The sequence below is a fragment of the Engraulis encrasicolus genome, chromosome 11 (genome assembly GCF_034702125.1).
Source record: "Engraulis encrasicolus isolate BLACKSEA-1 chromosome 11, IST_EnEncr_1.0, whole genome shotgun sequence".
NCBI classification, from domain to species: domain Eukaryota; kingdom Metazoa; phylum Chordata; class Actinopteri; order Clupeiformes; family Engraulidae; genus Engraulis; species Engraulis encrasicolus.
In genome coordinates this window covers 16,109,045-16,125,712 of record NC_085867.1, presented here as the reverse complement: position 1 = coordinate 16,125,712, position 16,668 = coordinate 16,109,045, and the positions used below count along the sequence as shown (strand labels likewise).

Here is a 16,668-nt window from a genome sequence, read left to right as displayed (position 1 = left end):
CATTAACATTGAAATCGCGTCGCATTCATCGATCTTAATGTACTGAAATGAATTTCGACACAGGCTTGTTATACCCCCTGGTTTACTATGTTTACTGCTAAGCTAATGTAGCACGTTGTGTAACACACGACCACCGGTACATTAAGTTTATATTGGCCGCGAAATATTTTACATCTGTAAGTTAATACAGTATACTATTTTACATCTATAACCTATCTATAGCCTACTATTTCCACGATCTGCTTACCTTGATCCCCACAGATACCACGCAAAACGCCAAAATACGAGGGAATGCACTCATTGACTGAATATTGCTACTGTGACAGACTGAGCAAGTGGCTGGATTACATTAACTTGCTTTTCGTTTTTACCTGGTAACAATTATATAATAATTATATTCTCTATAACATAACAACGTTAAAAATGCAACTAAGTAGAAGCTTGCAGGGACACCAGTGTTTTATTTCACCTTTATTTTGGAATTCCCAGATGCCAGTTTAAATCAGCTGAAATAACTTACAGTATTAAGTAATGTGCCATTTATTTATTTATTTTTTAAAAACAACAACAAAAAAACAAACAAACAAACAAAAACTTATACACTGCATACCCCTACTTGAATAAAAATAACATTTTGTTAAACAGGTGCATGAGTAAGGGACAGCTCTTCCACATACCCATGTCATTGTAATGGGGGCAGGCGTTTGTTTACATTTCAAAAAAACATCTTCATTTATTCCCAATAACATTCAAAAGGTTATGCAACATCAGCAGACAACTAGCAAACAGACAGTGATACCTTTTGGGATGGTATTTGGATTAGGCCTATGTTAAGAAGGTTTTTAATACAATCAAAGTCTGCCCCCATTAGAATAGCTCAGATCTCAGAAAGAGCTGAGTCAAAAGAATGCCATCATCACCGGGTAGCCTACTGACAAGTCAAGGGTAGCATGAGCTATACAACAGCATATTGAAATTGGCAGAAACTATCTTTTAAGAGACAAATGGTTGAGTAATCCAGTGCCACTTTGATGTTATGGGCATTCTAATTTACCAGAAATCACCAGACATAACCTTCCATTCATTTTCAATGTTTTTTTTTCTTCTGGTGAGTTAGAATGTCCATACCACCAAAGCACCAAAGCAATCTATGGGACAATGAAGAGGGAAGTGTGGGTGACCAGATCACAAAAAAAAACAGCTGGCATCAAAGCATCAAGGATATCTGGGCTTCTATAACCCTGATGCAATGCCACTGCCCATTGACTTCAATGGTGCGACACCTTCCATTCTGACACACATTGAGACACACTGCCATGCAAAGCAAGTAAGAGTGTGGGAAGATATAATCACAAATAGTAGCTACATTCCTGTCCTGATGCATCTGCCAGATGGCAATCTAGCAAAGAACTTGTGCCGAGGGTGCAGTAACACATGGAGAACCATGATGTGACGCAGTATGTGATGGTTTATTAGCAGTTTTGTGGTTGTAGTGTCTTCTACAGGGTTCACAAGAAGTGTAGATTTTGCAGAGGTTTTGGTGGCCCATGACTGGTCCTGGATGGTGCACCACCTCCACCGAATCTCCCCTGATGCTGATGAGTTGGACATGCTGGAAATGTCATCTAAAGTTTGGCAAAGAGAGAAGATTAGAGGAGAGTGCGTGCGTGCGTGCGTGTGTGTGTGTGTTATTAACCCATTTTAACCTGATGCTGCATACACGATGCATTGTCCAAGGCGCCTAAAGTGACATGGGTGCATTCCAATATGCAGACTCCTGTCCATTCTCATGCAAGATGATGGTCTTGGCTTTTAAATGCAACTAATTTCATGTTTTTATGTGCCTCAGAGGCTGAGCAAGTTAGGTTTTTACCGCCCCTGGCAAAAAGTATGGAATCACCTGTCGTGGAGGATGTTCATTCAGTCATTTTTATTTTTTAGAAATATGATGGATCACAGACCTGACTCAGAACTGAACTCATTTCAAAGGGCAACTGTCTGGCCTTAAGAAACACCAAAAGAAATCATGAAAAGTAATTCCATTAGTAAGTAAGAGTTACTTTTTTAGAGCATGCATAGGGAAAAAAAATATGGAATGACTCAGCTCTGAGGAAAAAAATATGGAATCATGAAAAACAAACACACAAACAAGCACTTCAAAAACTTTTTCTGGATTTTGGAACAACGTACAGCCTCGGAGTAATAGTATTAATGAGAAAAAACGGTATCCTTTATCAATTTGGCTTCAAATGTCTCTGATTACAGTGACAGAACATCTTGGGACCTTGCCATTGACCATTTAAAAGTGATACTGTCCCATTTTTGGAAATAAGCTCATATTACACATCCCCTTGAGTTAAATAACTGACTTTTACCTTTCTCCTGTACTTTCAACCGTTCTCTGAGAACGGCAGTGCAAATTTTACCTCCGAGCTAGCAGTTAACATGGACTCCTATGAGACCAGTTAGCCGCCAGCTGAAATGAGTTCAGTTCTGAGTCGGGTCTGTGATCCATCATATTTCTAAAAAATAAAAACGACTGAATGAACGTCCTCCACGACAGGTGATTCCATACTTTTTGCCAGGGACTGTATATGGGTTGTAATAACCAACCTACCGTAGAGCACATTTGTTGTCAATGAGTAATGTCGTTGACCGCCCTCCTCCTCCAGGTGAGCCATTCGTGTACATCCGTGGACTGGCAGCAACACAGCATCTGAACAGACAAAATCCAAGGCGACATTGCAGTACAAAAATATTAGATTACAGTCTTGCATTACATTTTGTGGTAATGCAGTTATGAGTGTTACAACACACCCCAGTTGCAGGCTTATTATTGTGCTTCTGGGTTCACTCTGTTTATCTAAGTGGCCTCTGTCTTCAGTCTACAAGAAAGTAAGCTGTATCTGTTGTGTCTCATCTGAATTTTAATATAATACTCCTCTTGTAGAATATACCCCATGTGGACTTTGGGAATCATAGACGTTTTGACATTTATTTTTTCCACAATTAAGACCTCTGTGTCATATTCCCAAGGAATGGTAGCATCGCATCTGCTCTGCTGTGCTGAGTCAAAGTAATTCATAAGCCTACTGGTTGTGTTTTCCCTGCCCATTCACAACTTTGATGGCCTGCAATTTATTCAGATGTGTTCTACAACTTTTTGATGAAACTTCCATTTTACATTTGATACCACAAACTAGGCTTACTTGTTGTGCTGTGTGGATTTTTGTTAAGCAGGGATCTCACTTACCAATTAGCATGTTCTCCTCTTGTTACCAGCATCAGTCTGAACCTGACTGGACACATGTGCACGTCACCATATGTGAACTCTGAGGGCAAGTGTAGAAGCCTGGCAAATAAAGACAGGAATAAGTCTCAGTATCACTGTAGGCTGTACAGCAGGGGTGGGCAACTTTCATTATAAGGTGGGCCAACATTTTTAATTACCACAATCAGTGGGCCACATCACCACGCACTTGAGAGAATTTACAAAAGGATACTTCACTTTTTCTTTATTTATACCTGAATGCTTACACTATTGATTTATAGGGGGTTAAAAACTGTCCTTTTTCTTTTTTTAAAAAGTGAGAAGTTGGGCTGCATGTGGCGCCCGAGCCTCCAGTTGCCCATCCCTGCTGTACAGTATCCTAACAGAAAGGCTCTCATAGTATTTCAAATAATGGTCTATATAAAAACGGGTTATAATAGGTACAGTGCAGCATAAACAGGGTTGAGGGGGTGGTTTCTTTTATTTCGTTGTACCTACCGAGTAGTTTAGCCAATGTCTGTGTGACACGTTCATGCTGCCACCTCCACAGCATCCTCTTCACAACCGCAGGGGCAAAACACCTGAAAACATAATAATGTAATCCTTTTTCAGTCCAAGATATAGACTAGAAAATGAGTGACAGCATCACAATCAGGTATGCAAGTGTAGTGGACCCCCCAATTTTTGTCTTTTTGTTATTCCCTTATTCTCACTCCCTGTCTTTTTGTTGTCCTGTCAGAAGTTGTCTTTTAGTTTAATTATGCTGTTGCACGTTCTCGCCAATAGATGGCATCATAGGACCAGCAATGAGTGCAGAGACCCTCTATGGTGCAGTAGCCAGTGACTTCGGTCACATAAAGAACGAAACGTGGAAGTGACAGGCTTTGTTATGATACAGAAGGCAGCAGTGTCAGCTGTACAGTTATGCTGAGGAAAATGTAAATAAACAACGAACTCAGCAAAACTCAACACACTTGAGGACCTTATGGATTGAGTGTGCAACATAAGCATTCACGCAATAATGCCACCAGGTCACATTTAAGATTTAACTAGGAGTATTTTGTTATGGATCTTATGTAGTGATAGACTTACCATTTCTTGTTATGGCATATCTGGCCTATTCCCAAGAGAAGGCTGATGTCCCAGTCTGTTGATCTGATTTTGACGTCGGCAAGATGCTTCGTGCTGTCTGGGTTTCAAACCTAGTGGTGAAATGACAAGGGATTTTATGTAAACAAAATGCTTATTTCAGTAAGTGTACATACAGTAAACAGATCTAAGAAGTTCCCAGAGCACCCTACGATAGCTGGCATGGTTGGCACAAAGACCCAAAGAGCAAAATTGTCCCAAGATTGTCTTCCAAACAATTCCACTCCAAACATTTTCCTTCTGAAATAAACAATGTCCATATCCAATCAAACCTCAGTAGGCAGCTATCTCGTCAGGTCGGCCTTACCATAGACACATCTGTGGCCCGTAAATTTACAATCTCAAACGTCATCACCATATAAGCCATGGCACAACACAAGCGTTTATTTTTATAATAAACAAGATATCTCGGCACGTTTGCGCTAGTTATCTGCACACTGATTGTTAGCGAATGCCCGAAATAGTGTAGAGCTAGCTGCCATTTATAGCAAAGTCGCCTAATTCCGCCCGTCTCCCAATTCCGCCCGCCTACTTATAAGTGATGATAGTTACTTATGTATCCACTATTTAAGTGAAGTGATCAGTGAAGTGGACGGAATATGGCGACCTTACTATATGTTATGCTAGCTAGGGTCAAGTCATCTCATCCAAACTAGCCACAGTAAGGGGGGAATTACGCTTCAAATGAACGGGAATGACTAAAAACTTTAGAAATATATTGTTAGAATGTACCGTATACAAGGTTAGTCTATGAGGTTAAATAGTTTTCTTACATATATATCTCAGTTACGTACCTTATCTTCTGCACGAATCGAGGCCTCCTGTTTCATTGGCACGAATGCATGAAAAATCCTGTCAGGGAGCGGAGCAGTTAACTGCAGCCGTTTGTTTACAGTTGTTACCAGGGCAACGCAGCTAGGACCCCAAAGCGACAGATAAGGCAGAAGCGACAGGTAAGGTACCGACAGTGTCTGTCAACCCAACTCGTCATATTCTGATTGGCTTTTGATAAATTCAGCTTCGCTGATAGGCAGATTACTTCCATGGCTCTAGACCCGCCTAAAGGGAGGACAGTCCTCCCTAAGCTCCATTCACTTCAATGTTAAAAAGTAAAGCCCGCGCTACGGCCATTTATAATGGAAGTCAATGAGGATGCAGTGTTTCCCACAGAAATTTCGGAAACTATGGGGGCAGCCGGGATTTTTTTCCCGGGGGGGGGGGGGGGGGGGGGGGGGGGGGGGGGGGGGGGGGGTCTTTTCACGCGGGCCTTTAGGGGGGGGGGGGGGGGGGGGGGGGGGGGGGATGTATTTACGCAGCGTAAATGCAAAACGGCAAAACAATGAGTAGTACAGTATGACATTGGCGCATGGAGAAACTATAGGCCTACATTTCAGCCATTTATATTTTGAGAAATAAGGCTACATAAGATTTTACCCATGACATGTATAATAGTAGTACATAAAAAAATAAAAATGCAGTACAGTGAATCATTTGTGTTTACAACACAGTTTCATTCGTCCCTCATGCAGGGGTCTATGTAATGAAAAAAATAATAAAACAAAATAGGAGCAAAGGTAAGAATTTAAGAGCACTGTGAAATTGTTAACGCACAGACAAAAAGGGTCCCAGGTGGGCTTTCAAAGCAATATATAAGCAATATAATACACCAAATCTAATAATGATAATAAAATCTCGTAAAAATAATAATTGCCTTGGTTGAATGTCAAATTGCTCCAGTTCATACAGTCAGTGAGCCTGCTTACTAAATGGCATGTTAACAACACGCCCCCCTTTACCAACGCGCCCCAAAACCAAAAGTTGTTATCTAGGCATGGACTGTAATGCCGCTTGAGACTCATCAAAAGAGGCTCGGATTGTCAACGTCTGACAAGTGGGGGGTTTTCGGAAACTCGCCATTTTTTCACCACAGCAAAACCAAGTCGTATCGCTTAGACTTCCAACATAGCTTACACACTGCAATGCCAACAACAACACAAATAGCTAAAGTGTTCACAACAGGTCATGTGAGCGCGTGTAGCGATTCCCTAACAATGGGAACGGCTGGTCGGCGTCTTACTTATCCATCTAAGAGGCAGATAATACTCAGATGTCTTGATCATGATGACATTAGGGGAAAAATACAAAAATGCATTTTGTATAAAATCGTAGTTGCACAAAACTGCGACAAGCAGAATAGTAAAAAAAAAAAAAAAAAGATATTGTAGGGTTTGGGAAAGGGCGGGGATGCGCCATTGCGACGTAATTAACATGCTATTACAAGACACAGTACACATGTCGTCCGTGTGACAGCCGACACATTAAAAGAAATGGCTACAAGAAGTTCATGAAAATAAATCTAAATATTTGTTACTGATTTGAGCGAGTGAAGAGGGACGACAACTTAAGTTTCATGCGGAAAAACGCCGAAGCCAGCTAGATCTAGAGGACAGGGCACGACGCATAACTACACAGCACACATCACGGCCTTGTGACAAGACAAATGAAAGATTTCTATGCTGGCATTACACCATTACAAGAGAAGGGCAGGGAAAGGCATCAAAATGAGTACATGTTTGCGAGTGATTTGATGAAGTCAGGATGACAACTTGGTCCCAGGCAAGAGAAACGAAACAAGCAGTGCATAGTTATCACCAGACGGTAGGCCTATGGGTAATAGAGGTAACCAAACTTGGCTACACTGCATTAGCTAGAGGGTGTGCTGGGGTGAAGACTAACCTCAATATCCCTGAGTCACGTCTCGTCTCCCGTCTCCTCATCTTTTCTTCCCCTGCTCGAACCCTCTCCTACACCTACACCACCTCCTCCTCCTCTTCATTATCCAGCACCACCTGTCCGCTCGCGGCCCCAGTGTCCCAACCTATCGAGCCGTCCAGCAGTGGTTCCTCAATCCCCACCTCCGACGGGCCGAACCACATTAGCACGACCTTATGTTTTTAGTTTTAAACAACTTGTCAGTGATTTTAGCACATTTGCCGCGTCCAATTTAGGGTATGCGTTATCTTTTGCGCTTGTCATGTAGCCACTCTTCTTTCTCAATTTTGCGTCCTATCGTCCACCAGAGTTTTAAGCCAGGTGGTCGTCAACTACTATTGAGGTGATGATTAGATTTGTCAAGTGGGGGTCTATAGGGAGGGGCGGGCCTTAGAGAACCGAAGTGTTTCATTGGACTAGCCCAATGTGCATAAGAAGAAGCATCCAATGGGCGAAGGAAATCGTAATTCATTAACAAAAACGGAAATCGTAAAAAAAAATAAAAAAAAAAAAAAAATTTTTTTTTTTAACATTTTCGGAAACTATGGCGGCCAAATTTAAACTATGGCGGGCCGCCATAGTTTCCTCAATGTATGGGAAACACTGGGATGGAAGGGAGGACGCTGCTCCAAGGTCTATTATGTGAATTAGAAGCGCTTAAGTATATGTTTTTATCGCAAAATAGCTATAAAATACTAACAATTATATAACAAAGATATAATAAATATATTTTTGTTTTCTGTAATTTCTACTGGAGATCTGGCTTCATTATTTCGAGGGAGGATCGTCCTCCGTTTCCTCAATGGCAAATACGCCATTGGTGTGTGTGTGTGTGTGTGTGTGTGTGTGTGTGTGTGTGTGTGTGTGTGTGTGTGTGTGTGTGTGTGTGTGTGTGTGTGTGTGTGTTTATGGTGTGCGTGTGTGTGTTTTGTGGTGTGTTTGTGTGTGTGAGAGAGAGAGTTGTGTGTGTGAGAGAGAGGTGTGTGTGTGTGAGAGAGAGAGAGAGAGAGGGGGTGAGAGAGAGAGAGAGAGAGAGAGAGAGAGAGAGAGGGGGGGTGAGAGAGAGAGAGAGAGAGAGAGAGAGAGAGAGAGAGAGAGAGAGAGAGAGAGAGAGAGAGAGCTTCCTGTCTGCCTGGTGGCTGGAGCAGTCCGTGTAGGGAGGGGGTGGAGGGAGTTAAGCATTCTGATGGCCTGGTGCATGAAGGTCTTCGCCAGTCTGGTGGTTCTGGATGGGAGGTTCCTGTACCTCTTTCCGGAGGGCAGGAGACGGATCAGGCTGTGTGCTGGGGTGGTCTCGTCCTTCACAATTGTGAGGACTTTGTGGGTGAGGCGGCTGGTGTAGATGTCTTGTAGGGAGGGGAGAGGTGCCTTGATGATCCTCCCAGCTGTGTTCACTATACGTTGCAAGGCTTTCCTGTTGTAGTCAGTGCAGCTCCCGCCCCATACAGTGATACAGCTGGTGATGATGCTTTCAATGGTTCCTCTGTAGAAGGAGGTCATGATGGCTGGTGGGGCACTGGCATGATTCAGCTTCCGCAGGAAGTAGAGGCGTTGTTGGGCTTTCTTGACCAGTGATGCAGTGTTGGTGGGCCAGGAGAGGTCATCGCTGATGTGCACTCCAAGGAATTTAGTGCTGCTCACCCTCTCCACAGCAGCACCATCGATGGTCAGTGGCAGGAGTCGGCGGGGACCTTTCTGGAAGTTGACAACAATCTCCTTTGTCTTGCTGACATTCAGTAGGAGGTTGTTGTCGCTGCACCACTTGGCTAGGTGGTCCACCTCTGTCCTGTAGTGTGTCTCGTCGCCGTTGGTGATGAGTCCCACCAGGGTTGTGTCGTCTGCAAACTTCACCAGGTGGTTGGTGCTGTGGGTTGTTTTGCAGTCGTGTGTCAGTAGGGTGAAGAGCAGAGGGCTTAGCACACACCCTTGTGGAGCTCCTGTGCTCAGCGTGATGGTGTCCGAGGTGTTGTTGCCGACGCACACAGCTTGCGGTCTCTGGCACAGGAAGTCCAGCAGCCAGTTACAGAGGGAGGTGCTGAGGCCCAGATTGTCCAGTTTGCATATCAGCTGTTGAGGTATGATTGTATTGAATGCTGAGCTGAAGTCAATGAACAGCATTCTCACATATGAGTCTTTTTTCTCCAGGTGAGTGATGGCTGGGTGCAGAGCTGAGTTGATGGCGTCCTCTGTGGAGCGCCGGGGTCTGTATGCGAATTGAAAGGGGTCCAGGATGGGGGGGGGATGGATTTGATATGTGTCATGACCAGCCGTTAGAAGCACTTCATGATGATAGGTGTCAGTGCTACGGGACGGTAGTCGTTGAAGCGGGATGGAGATGACTTCTTTGGCAGATGTATGATGGTGGCGGCTTTGAAGCTGGAGGGGACAATGGCTTGTTGCAGTGAGGTGTTGAAGATGTCAGTGAAGACATGCTTTAGTTCCTCGGCACAGTCCCTCAGCACACGTCCAGGGATGTTGTCTGGGCCTGTTGCTTTGCGTGGGTTGATCCTGGTGAGAGCCCTCTTCACGCTATTAACAGGTAGGCAGAGTGCTTGATCATGTGGTGGGGGAGGTGTTTTCTGTGGGTGGGTCTTATTGTTTTCCTCAAAGCGTGCGAAAAAGCTGTTCAGGTCGCCCAGCAAAGATGTGTTGTTTTCGCAGCTTCGGGGCACCTGTTTGTAGTCAGTCATAGCTTGGATGCCCTTCCATAAGCTCCGTGCATCTTTGCCATCACTGAAGTGGGCAGTAATTTCCTGAGTGTAATTTTGTTTTGCCTTCCTAATGCCCTGTGACAGGTTGGCTCTTGCTGTTTTTAGGCCTGCTCCGTCCCCAGCTCTGAAGGCCTTGTCTCTGGCCCTCAGCAGCCTGTCAAATCAAACACCTATCAGATACTTTGATATTTACTAATCGAAATAGAACGTTGGCTACAAATCGAAATAGAACGTTGGGTATTGTCTCTGTGTTTGCTATCGGAGATACGATTGACAGTTGCAATTCTCTTTATTTGTGCAGCACAATCCAACATGAAAATTTGATATGATTGTTAAGTCGTGTAGTTTGAGCCCAGCTTTAGACCTACTGTATAAGCTGGTACCCAGGTAGCCATGGTGAATTGACGACAAATGTTGTCTTGGATACTGGTCTTAGGACAGTGTCAGACCTTAATTTTCCTGTGGATTAACTACAACCTCCTTCTCATCCCCTACACAGGACCCTGAGGTTCATTTATGGGTGTTTACAGAAGTCCGTTCAACAGAAATGGCCACTGAATATCACCATGAGAACAAGAGTTGTAAGGTAGGCAATGCATTACTTCATTTGATTTTCAAATGATTGAGGTGATCGAGTATCTGGTGTGCTGCTGAGATGAAGTCTTTGCTGATGTTTGCAACTTCCTCATACTTCTGAAATGTAACCTTGTTTTTTATTCCTATTTTTCAGTGGGTTTATCTTTCTGAGGCTGATCTGCCCAGCCATTGTCAATCCCAGAATATTTAACATCATCACAGGTAAGACTGCTCTTACATTCAGTATTTTATGGTGGATGAGAACCTGATGCTAGTTTGGAAAGATGCATGTTAACCAGCGATGCGTTGGAAGATTGGAAATAAGCAAGCAGATGAAACGGTTTTACCATGTAGTATATTTAATGAGACTGACTGTTGGCCTGGTAAAATGGTCTATTATTTCACTTCTAGTAGTAGTGTTTAAACAACCGTTTTCAGCCTATTAGTGTTGAAATAACAGGTGGCAAGATGGGAAGCAAGCTTTCCACATATGATGCTGTCTTGTTTTGAACAATTAGTGCACTACTTGGGCCCAATCTCAATTCACCCCTTACCCCTACCCCTTACCCCTCCAAACGGAGTCTGCCTGGCCGAACCCCTCATTTTTGAGGGCTACAAAGTCCTCCCCCTTACCTCTATCCCTCTGCCTTAACGACTATTGGGATACCCCTACCCCTACACAAAACGGAGGGGAGGGGTAAGGGGGAGGGCCAAGGGGTGAATTGAGATTGGGCCTTAATCTGCTCCGTTTTATGAATGTAACAATAAGATGAGTTTTACTCAGAAATCTCAACTCTTTCCACATTTGGATTTTTGTAATCAAAGTTTATATTTTTACAATTACAATATTTTTGCTGGAAACCCATCATAAAACCTTTTGCCTCTTTGTGTTAAGACCCTCCCTCACCCACTGCTTCCCGGACCCTGACTCTGGTAGCCAAAGCGGTGCAGAGCCTAGCCAACCTGGTAGAGTTTGGAACCAAGGTATGATCAGTAGACACAGTCCTCCTCTATTCTCTCTCTCTCTCTCTCTCTCTCTCTCTCTCTCTCTCTCTCTCTCTCTCTCTCTCCCTCTCTCTCTCTCTCTCTCCCTCCCCCCCTCTCTCTTTCTCTCTCTATCTCTATCTCTCTCTTCTCTCAGCATGGTATGGATTTGGGTCAAGCTTTTTGTGTTGTGAATTGTTACACAGGAGCCGTATATGGAGGGCGTGAACCCTTTCATCAAGAGCAACAAGGACCGAATGATCATGTTTCTGGACAAGCTCGGGGTAGGTCTTTCATTCTAACCAAAGTCTCTTTTTCTTCACTCTTTGTCTCTCTCTCTCTCTCTCTCTCTCTCTCTCTCTCTCTCTCTCTCTCTCTCTCTCTCTCTCTCTCTCTCTCTCTCTCTCTCTCTGTCTGTCTGTCTGTCTTTTTCTCTCTCTCTCTCTCTCTCTCTCTCTCTCTCTCTCTCTCTCTCTCTCTCTCTCTATCTATCTCTCACAATCTCTCTATCTCTCACAATCCCACTTTCATCAATCAGTGCGGTCTTATCACACTACATTGCTGGGTTAGTTGCTGAACATTTCTAAGGCACAGCTTTATTTAACAAAAGAGAATCTTGACTCATTTCTTAAACTGATTTGAACTCAAACTTGAGTGATGTTCTCTGTGTGCGTCTGTGCATTTACACGTGTGTGCGTGTGTGTGTGTGCGCCCGTGTGTGTACGCCTGTGTGTGTGTGCGCCTGTGTGTGTGCGCGCGTGCACGTGTGCGTGCTTGTGCAGAACGTACCTGAGCCGGAGAGTAAAGAGCACTTTATGACGGACCTGCCGCGGGACCTGGCAGCGCTGCACCAACTGTGTGTCAGCCACTCGGACGAGCTGCGCACTCTCAGCAACGAGCGCGGAGCCCAGCAGGTGGCAGCACTGCTCTTAATATTCCTGTTTGTGTGTGTTTAGGTTTGTGTGTGTGCATGTGTCCTTGCATACAATACAGTATCTGTACGTTTGTACTGTAAGTTTGTGCTTGCTATACGTATGTGTTGGTATGTAGATTTGTGTGTGCCTGTGTAGATGTACTTGTGTTTGTGTGATTCAGTTGTTAAAAATATGAAATTTTATTAGGCCTTATGTTATTACACATTAATAGCATACAAGTGCGGTACAATAGCGTCTGATGGTGTCTGCTAGAATACTCTCTAAATCATTTTGTCTTAAGACAGTCCATCTGTGTATTGAAAATTAAAAAGCCAATGTGGTGCTCTAGGAGGTATACTACTATGCATGTTCTCAGACTTATGCTGTGATGCTTTCTGCATAGTGTGTGTGTGTGTGTGTGTGTGTGTGTGTGTGTGTGTGTGTGTGTGTGTGTGTGTGTGTGTGTGTGTGTGTGTGTGTGTGTGTGTTTATCCCTACTCACACAAGTTTCCTGTCTTCTCATTCTTTCAGCACGTATTGAAAAAGCTTCTGGCAATCACCGAAGAGCTTCAGCGAAGGCAGGTCCACTATGCACCTTCAAACAGCACTAGATAGGGGGCGCCATTGCGACATCATTTCCACTTTACCGTCACTTAACCAAACGATGTCTCCCCTGCATCTCCAAAAAAAAGATCTTGTCTCATAGAGACACTATGCAAAAAGCACAATAGCACGGGAGTATAGAAGAGTCCTAACTCCCTGTTCTCTTTTGTGATTCCTTAAAAGCCACAGGTATGCACATCTCCGAGACTGTTTGTGACAAGCCACAAAAAAACAGGCCACAATATTATTGAGTTAATCATAGATTCTGATGGTAGCTTTACAATGACGCCTTACATATGGAAATCTGGTGATATGCGATGAATTTGTGGCCTTTTGAATGTGTTCACTTCAAGTAGAAAACAGGAGATTCCAGCTCTGAAAGTTACTCTTGCCCATAGAAATGTCATAAATGGGCAAAATATGTGCTTTTAGAAAAAGCAATACTGTTTTCTGAAGCATTGAGTAGCTGGCTCAAGACCTCAGCTTGCACTTGAGAAGAAAAAAAAACTGTTCTTTGCCTTTTTTTCCCTCTGAGAGACATGTGGCCTGTCTTCTTGGGGCAAGTCACATTTGTGTACCGTGAGTCTGTTTCGTATGAAATGTCCTGAAAGCCATACCACAGTGCCTTACATGTGGCGTATGACCGAAATATCTGACAATGAAAATGTATCCACAAATGCCGAGACCAACTCTTAGCTGAATGAATCTTATGTTGTGTTTTATATCTATGTTATTGTAGGGTATATTGAAGGGTATATTGCGAAAAAAAAGAAGGTATTTTGTATCAAAACAATGTCTCAGTTGTAATCAAGGTATCAGACTAGATGATTTGTAAAAGGCCTAAGATTTTTTTTAAAAATATTTCTGTTATACTCTCCTTCTGCAAATTTGAATTCTTTGATATGATGATAACGTGTGGGGACGAGAGGCCTAATGCCCAAAGACACTGGGCCTCTCAAAATATGGACAGTGTAAAACTGACTGACAAGGACTGCCTTCTATCAGGAACGCATGCACTCCTGCCTTTTTTTTTTGTAAAATATTCAATTATCTCTTTTTTTCTAATGTATTTGCAAATAAATCTGAGTGCAATCATTTTTTCCAAAGTGAATGCATTGTATTTCTGTATACTGACACTACTAACTCAGCATACATCATAATGTGTCATAACTTAATAACTTACCCCATGGCCCCTGTTGGCAATGAATGAAATGGCAATGACCAGGTCATAATGTATTAATAAAGGCCTTGTCATAGTGCTGTAGGACCATAGTAGAAATGCTTTTTTCAGTGACCTACAGTGTTCCATTGGTGGAACGGCGTGCATTAAGGGACCACTTACCTGGATGTGAAGATGAGCCTTGTGTCTAGGACTCTGAAGTACTTAAACATAGTTAAACTATTAGTGAAGTAAGAAAGATAATGAACACATGCGATGGTGAAGAAGAAGATGGCAAAACACAAACTAAAGAAGGTGATTGTTGATCATGTTGAGGAGGCCCATGTATTGTACACTCTAAATATCTCAATGGCTGGTCAAATATTCATGCCTGTAGTTATGGCATACTTTTAGTCACAACATTTAGTCATAACATGCTGTAGTTATACACAGGGCTCGAGTTGTAGGGGGATGGGGGGATGACCCCCCCCCCCCCAACAATGGAAATGGTCTAAAATCATCCCATCAATGAAAATGGTCAAAAATCACCCCCCTCTAAAACAGGCCTCCCTTCACATATTGTGTTAAAAATGCACTTTCATTGTTTTTCTCAGGGGAGGAACCCCCAATAATCAGAAGTCATCTCTGACCATCCCCCCGGTTTCATTTTACAACTCGACCACTGGTAATGCATGTACTTATGACTTGGAATGCGGAATCCATTACAATACTCGTACTTGCTCTCACATTGTGCAAAATACGTGTCATAGCATTTGACATACAAGCTCCATTCTTTTCTTGCGTCCTGCAATATAATCCAGAACAGATATTGTTCACAGTGAGCATGTTACCAGTTAACATCAGCTGATGAAGTCTGTCTGCAGACAGCACAATGTGAATGCACCTATTGACAACGGTGGAACTGATAAACGGGTGTCATCCATGTGCCAGATTTCGCATCATTTTTTTAAACCGTCAAAGGGTCAAAGCATCGCCGTTCGGAGTAGCAGCGTGGGTGTTCGAGCACATGCCTAAAATGCCTAAGGGTTACTCAAGAGTGCCCTCTCAATGTTTCACAGACGCGTGTGGATCTCTGCAGGGGCGATGACCAATCCTCACGTGGGTGTCTGCAAGCTATGGCCAGTCTCTATTCTCACTTCCTTACTGTCAAAACACCATACAGGACATGCTACATGGAGCCATGCAGACCAATCGATCTATGAACCATGATGTATTTTTTGCTGATGTATGATTAGAGCTCTCCATTTCATGAAGGACCCAATTTAATTCGATAGATTCCAATTGTATTGTTCCAAAGCTGGGAAGTTGCAGTATATGGCTAGTACCTGGCTACTGGCCTGGCCTTGCCATCCATAAACCTCCGGGTCAATGCACATTTCGCTCCAGTCCACTTAACGTCTGGGTCAGGTCTTGAGAGATCGCTCATGTTGCCAGATATCGCCACCAATCAGTGGACGAGGGAGAGGGTGAGTGATGACGTGTTACATATGAGCAGATTGCACGTCAAGTTCAAACATTTGTGATTGGGTAAGTCAGATGCACGTTTCAATCTTCAACCAAGTTCACTCTTCCCACCAATAATTGTTTCCCAATTAATTCGTAGAAGGAGTAGTTTGTAGAGTAGAGTAGAGTATCGTTTATTGATCCCAGGGGGAAATTAAGGTGTCAAGTAGCATTTGAAGCCCGCACATCCAAAAAAAAACGTCTGACCTGGGAGCAGGACACACGAAATGTTATGTAAAAATAAAAAGAGTGGGAGCAAAAAAAAGTCCTGGTTTGAAGCTGACTTTTTCTCATTTTCATCCCAATTAATTCGTCCTAGACGCTCTATCTATAGGAATGAAATAAACACGAGGGCTATGACCGGTTACCTTAGATCTTTTCTGAACAGCAACAGAAAAAAAAATGCTTTTAACAACAGTTCAACATTTTTAAACATCACAACAGACGCTTAGTGATTCTACGTAAGCACTCATTCCTTAATTCCCCCTGGGATCAATAAATGATACTCTACTCTACATTACAAAATACATGATTTTTTTCACCTTTTAAAAAGGCCCTCTTTATGAGGTGTGATCTAAACATCCTCTCCGCTGTAAATGATTTATCAATGACTGACTACGACTTCAGCTGTGGCGGGGGAAATATGAGCGTATAGATCAAACATTAATAAATTGCCCCTTCTATGGGCCTTCAAGTCATCCTCAAGGCCTCCTGCAGCCATCCCAATAAGACGTCAGCTGTCACGGGCCACAGGGAAGAGGTGTGGCATCCGCCGTCAAATCAAATGAAAAAGGCACGCAATCTTAGTGAGGGTGGCATTACTCTCCCCAGCACCCACACTCCTCAATCTCTCTCTCTCTCTCTCACACACACACACACACACATGCACAAACATGCATAAGCATGCTCGAACACACACATGCGCATGCACACACACACACTCGCACCTATCAACGCACACACGTGCACACATGTAGTACGCATGTTTGTGCACACACGCACATA

The 16,668-nt window shown here is 43.3% G+C and overlaps 1 protein-coding gene and 1 long non-coding RNA gene across 4 annotated transcripts in view; one reads left to right on the top strand and one right to left on the bottom strand.

Moving 5' to 3' along the window:
• rasa1b (RAS p21 protein activator (GTPase activating protein) 1b) overlaps positions 1-14,077 on the top strand; it is a 33,513-nt gene extending 19,436 nt beyond the window's left edge. Inside the window, exons 20-25 of the mRNA XM_063210021.1 lie at positions 10,403-10,489; positions 10,634-10,701; positions 11,375-11,463; positions 11,670-11,747; positions 12,246-12,377; positions 12,909-14,077. Coding sequence (XP_063066091.1) covers positions 10,403-10,489; positions 10,634-10,701; positions 11,375-11,463; positions 11,670-11,747; positions 12,246-12,377; positions 12,909-12,992 — 538 coding nt within the window. The 3' untranslated portion in view covers positions 12,993-14,077. The remainder of the gene's footprint in view (positions 1-10,402; positions 10,490-10,633; positions 10,702-11,374; positions 11,464-11,669; positions 11,748-12,245; positions 12,378-12,908) is intronic.
• Positions 1,449-5,387, bottom strand: LOC134457978 (uncharacterized). 3 transcript variants are annotated; one of them, XR_010036516.1, is made up of 6 exons: positions 5,215-5,387; positions 4,364-4,473; positions 3,770-3,852; positions 3,254-3,352; positions 2,618-2,716; positions 1,449-1,625 (listed from the first exon to the last, which is right to left on the bottom strand). It is a non-coding gene; the product is annotated as an uncharacterized LOC134457978 (long non-coding RNA). The 3 variants fall into 3 exon arrangements; XR_010036517.1 differs by lacking the exon at positions 5,215-5,387 and adding an exon at positions 4,728-4,923; XR_010036515.1 differs by lacking the exon at positions 5,215-5,387 and having other exon boundaries at positions 4,364-4,919.
• Positions 14,078-16,668: the final 2,591 nt, after the last annotated feature.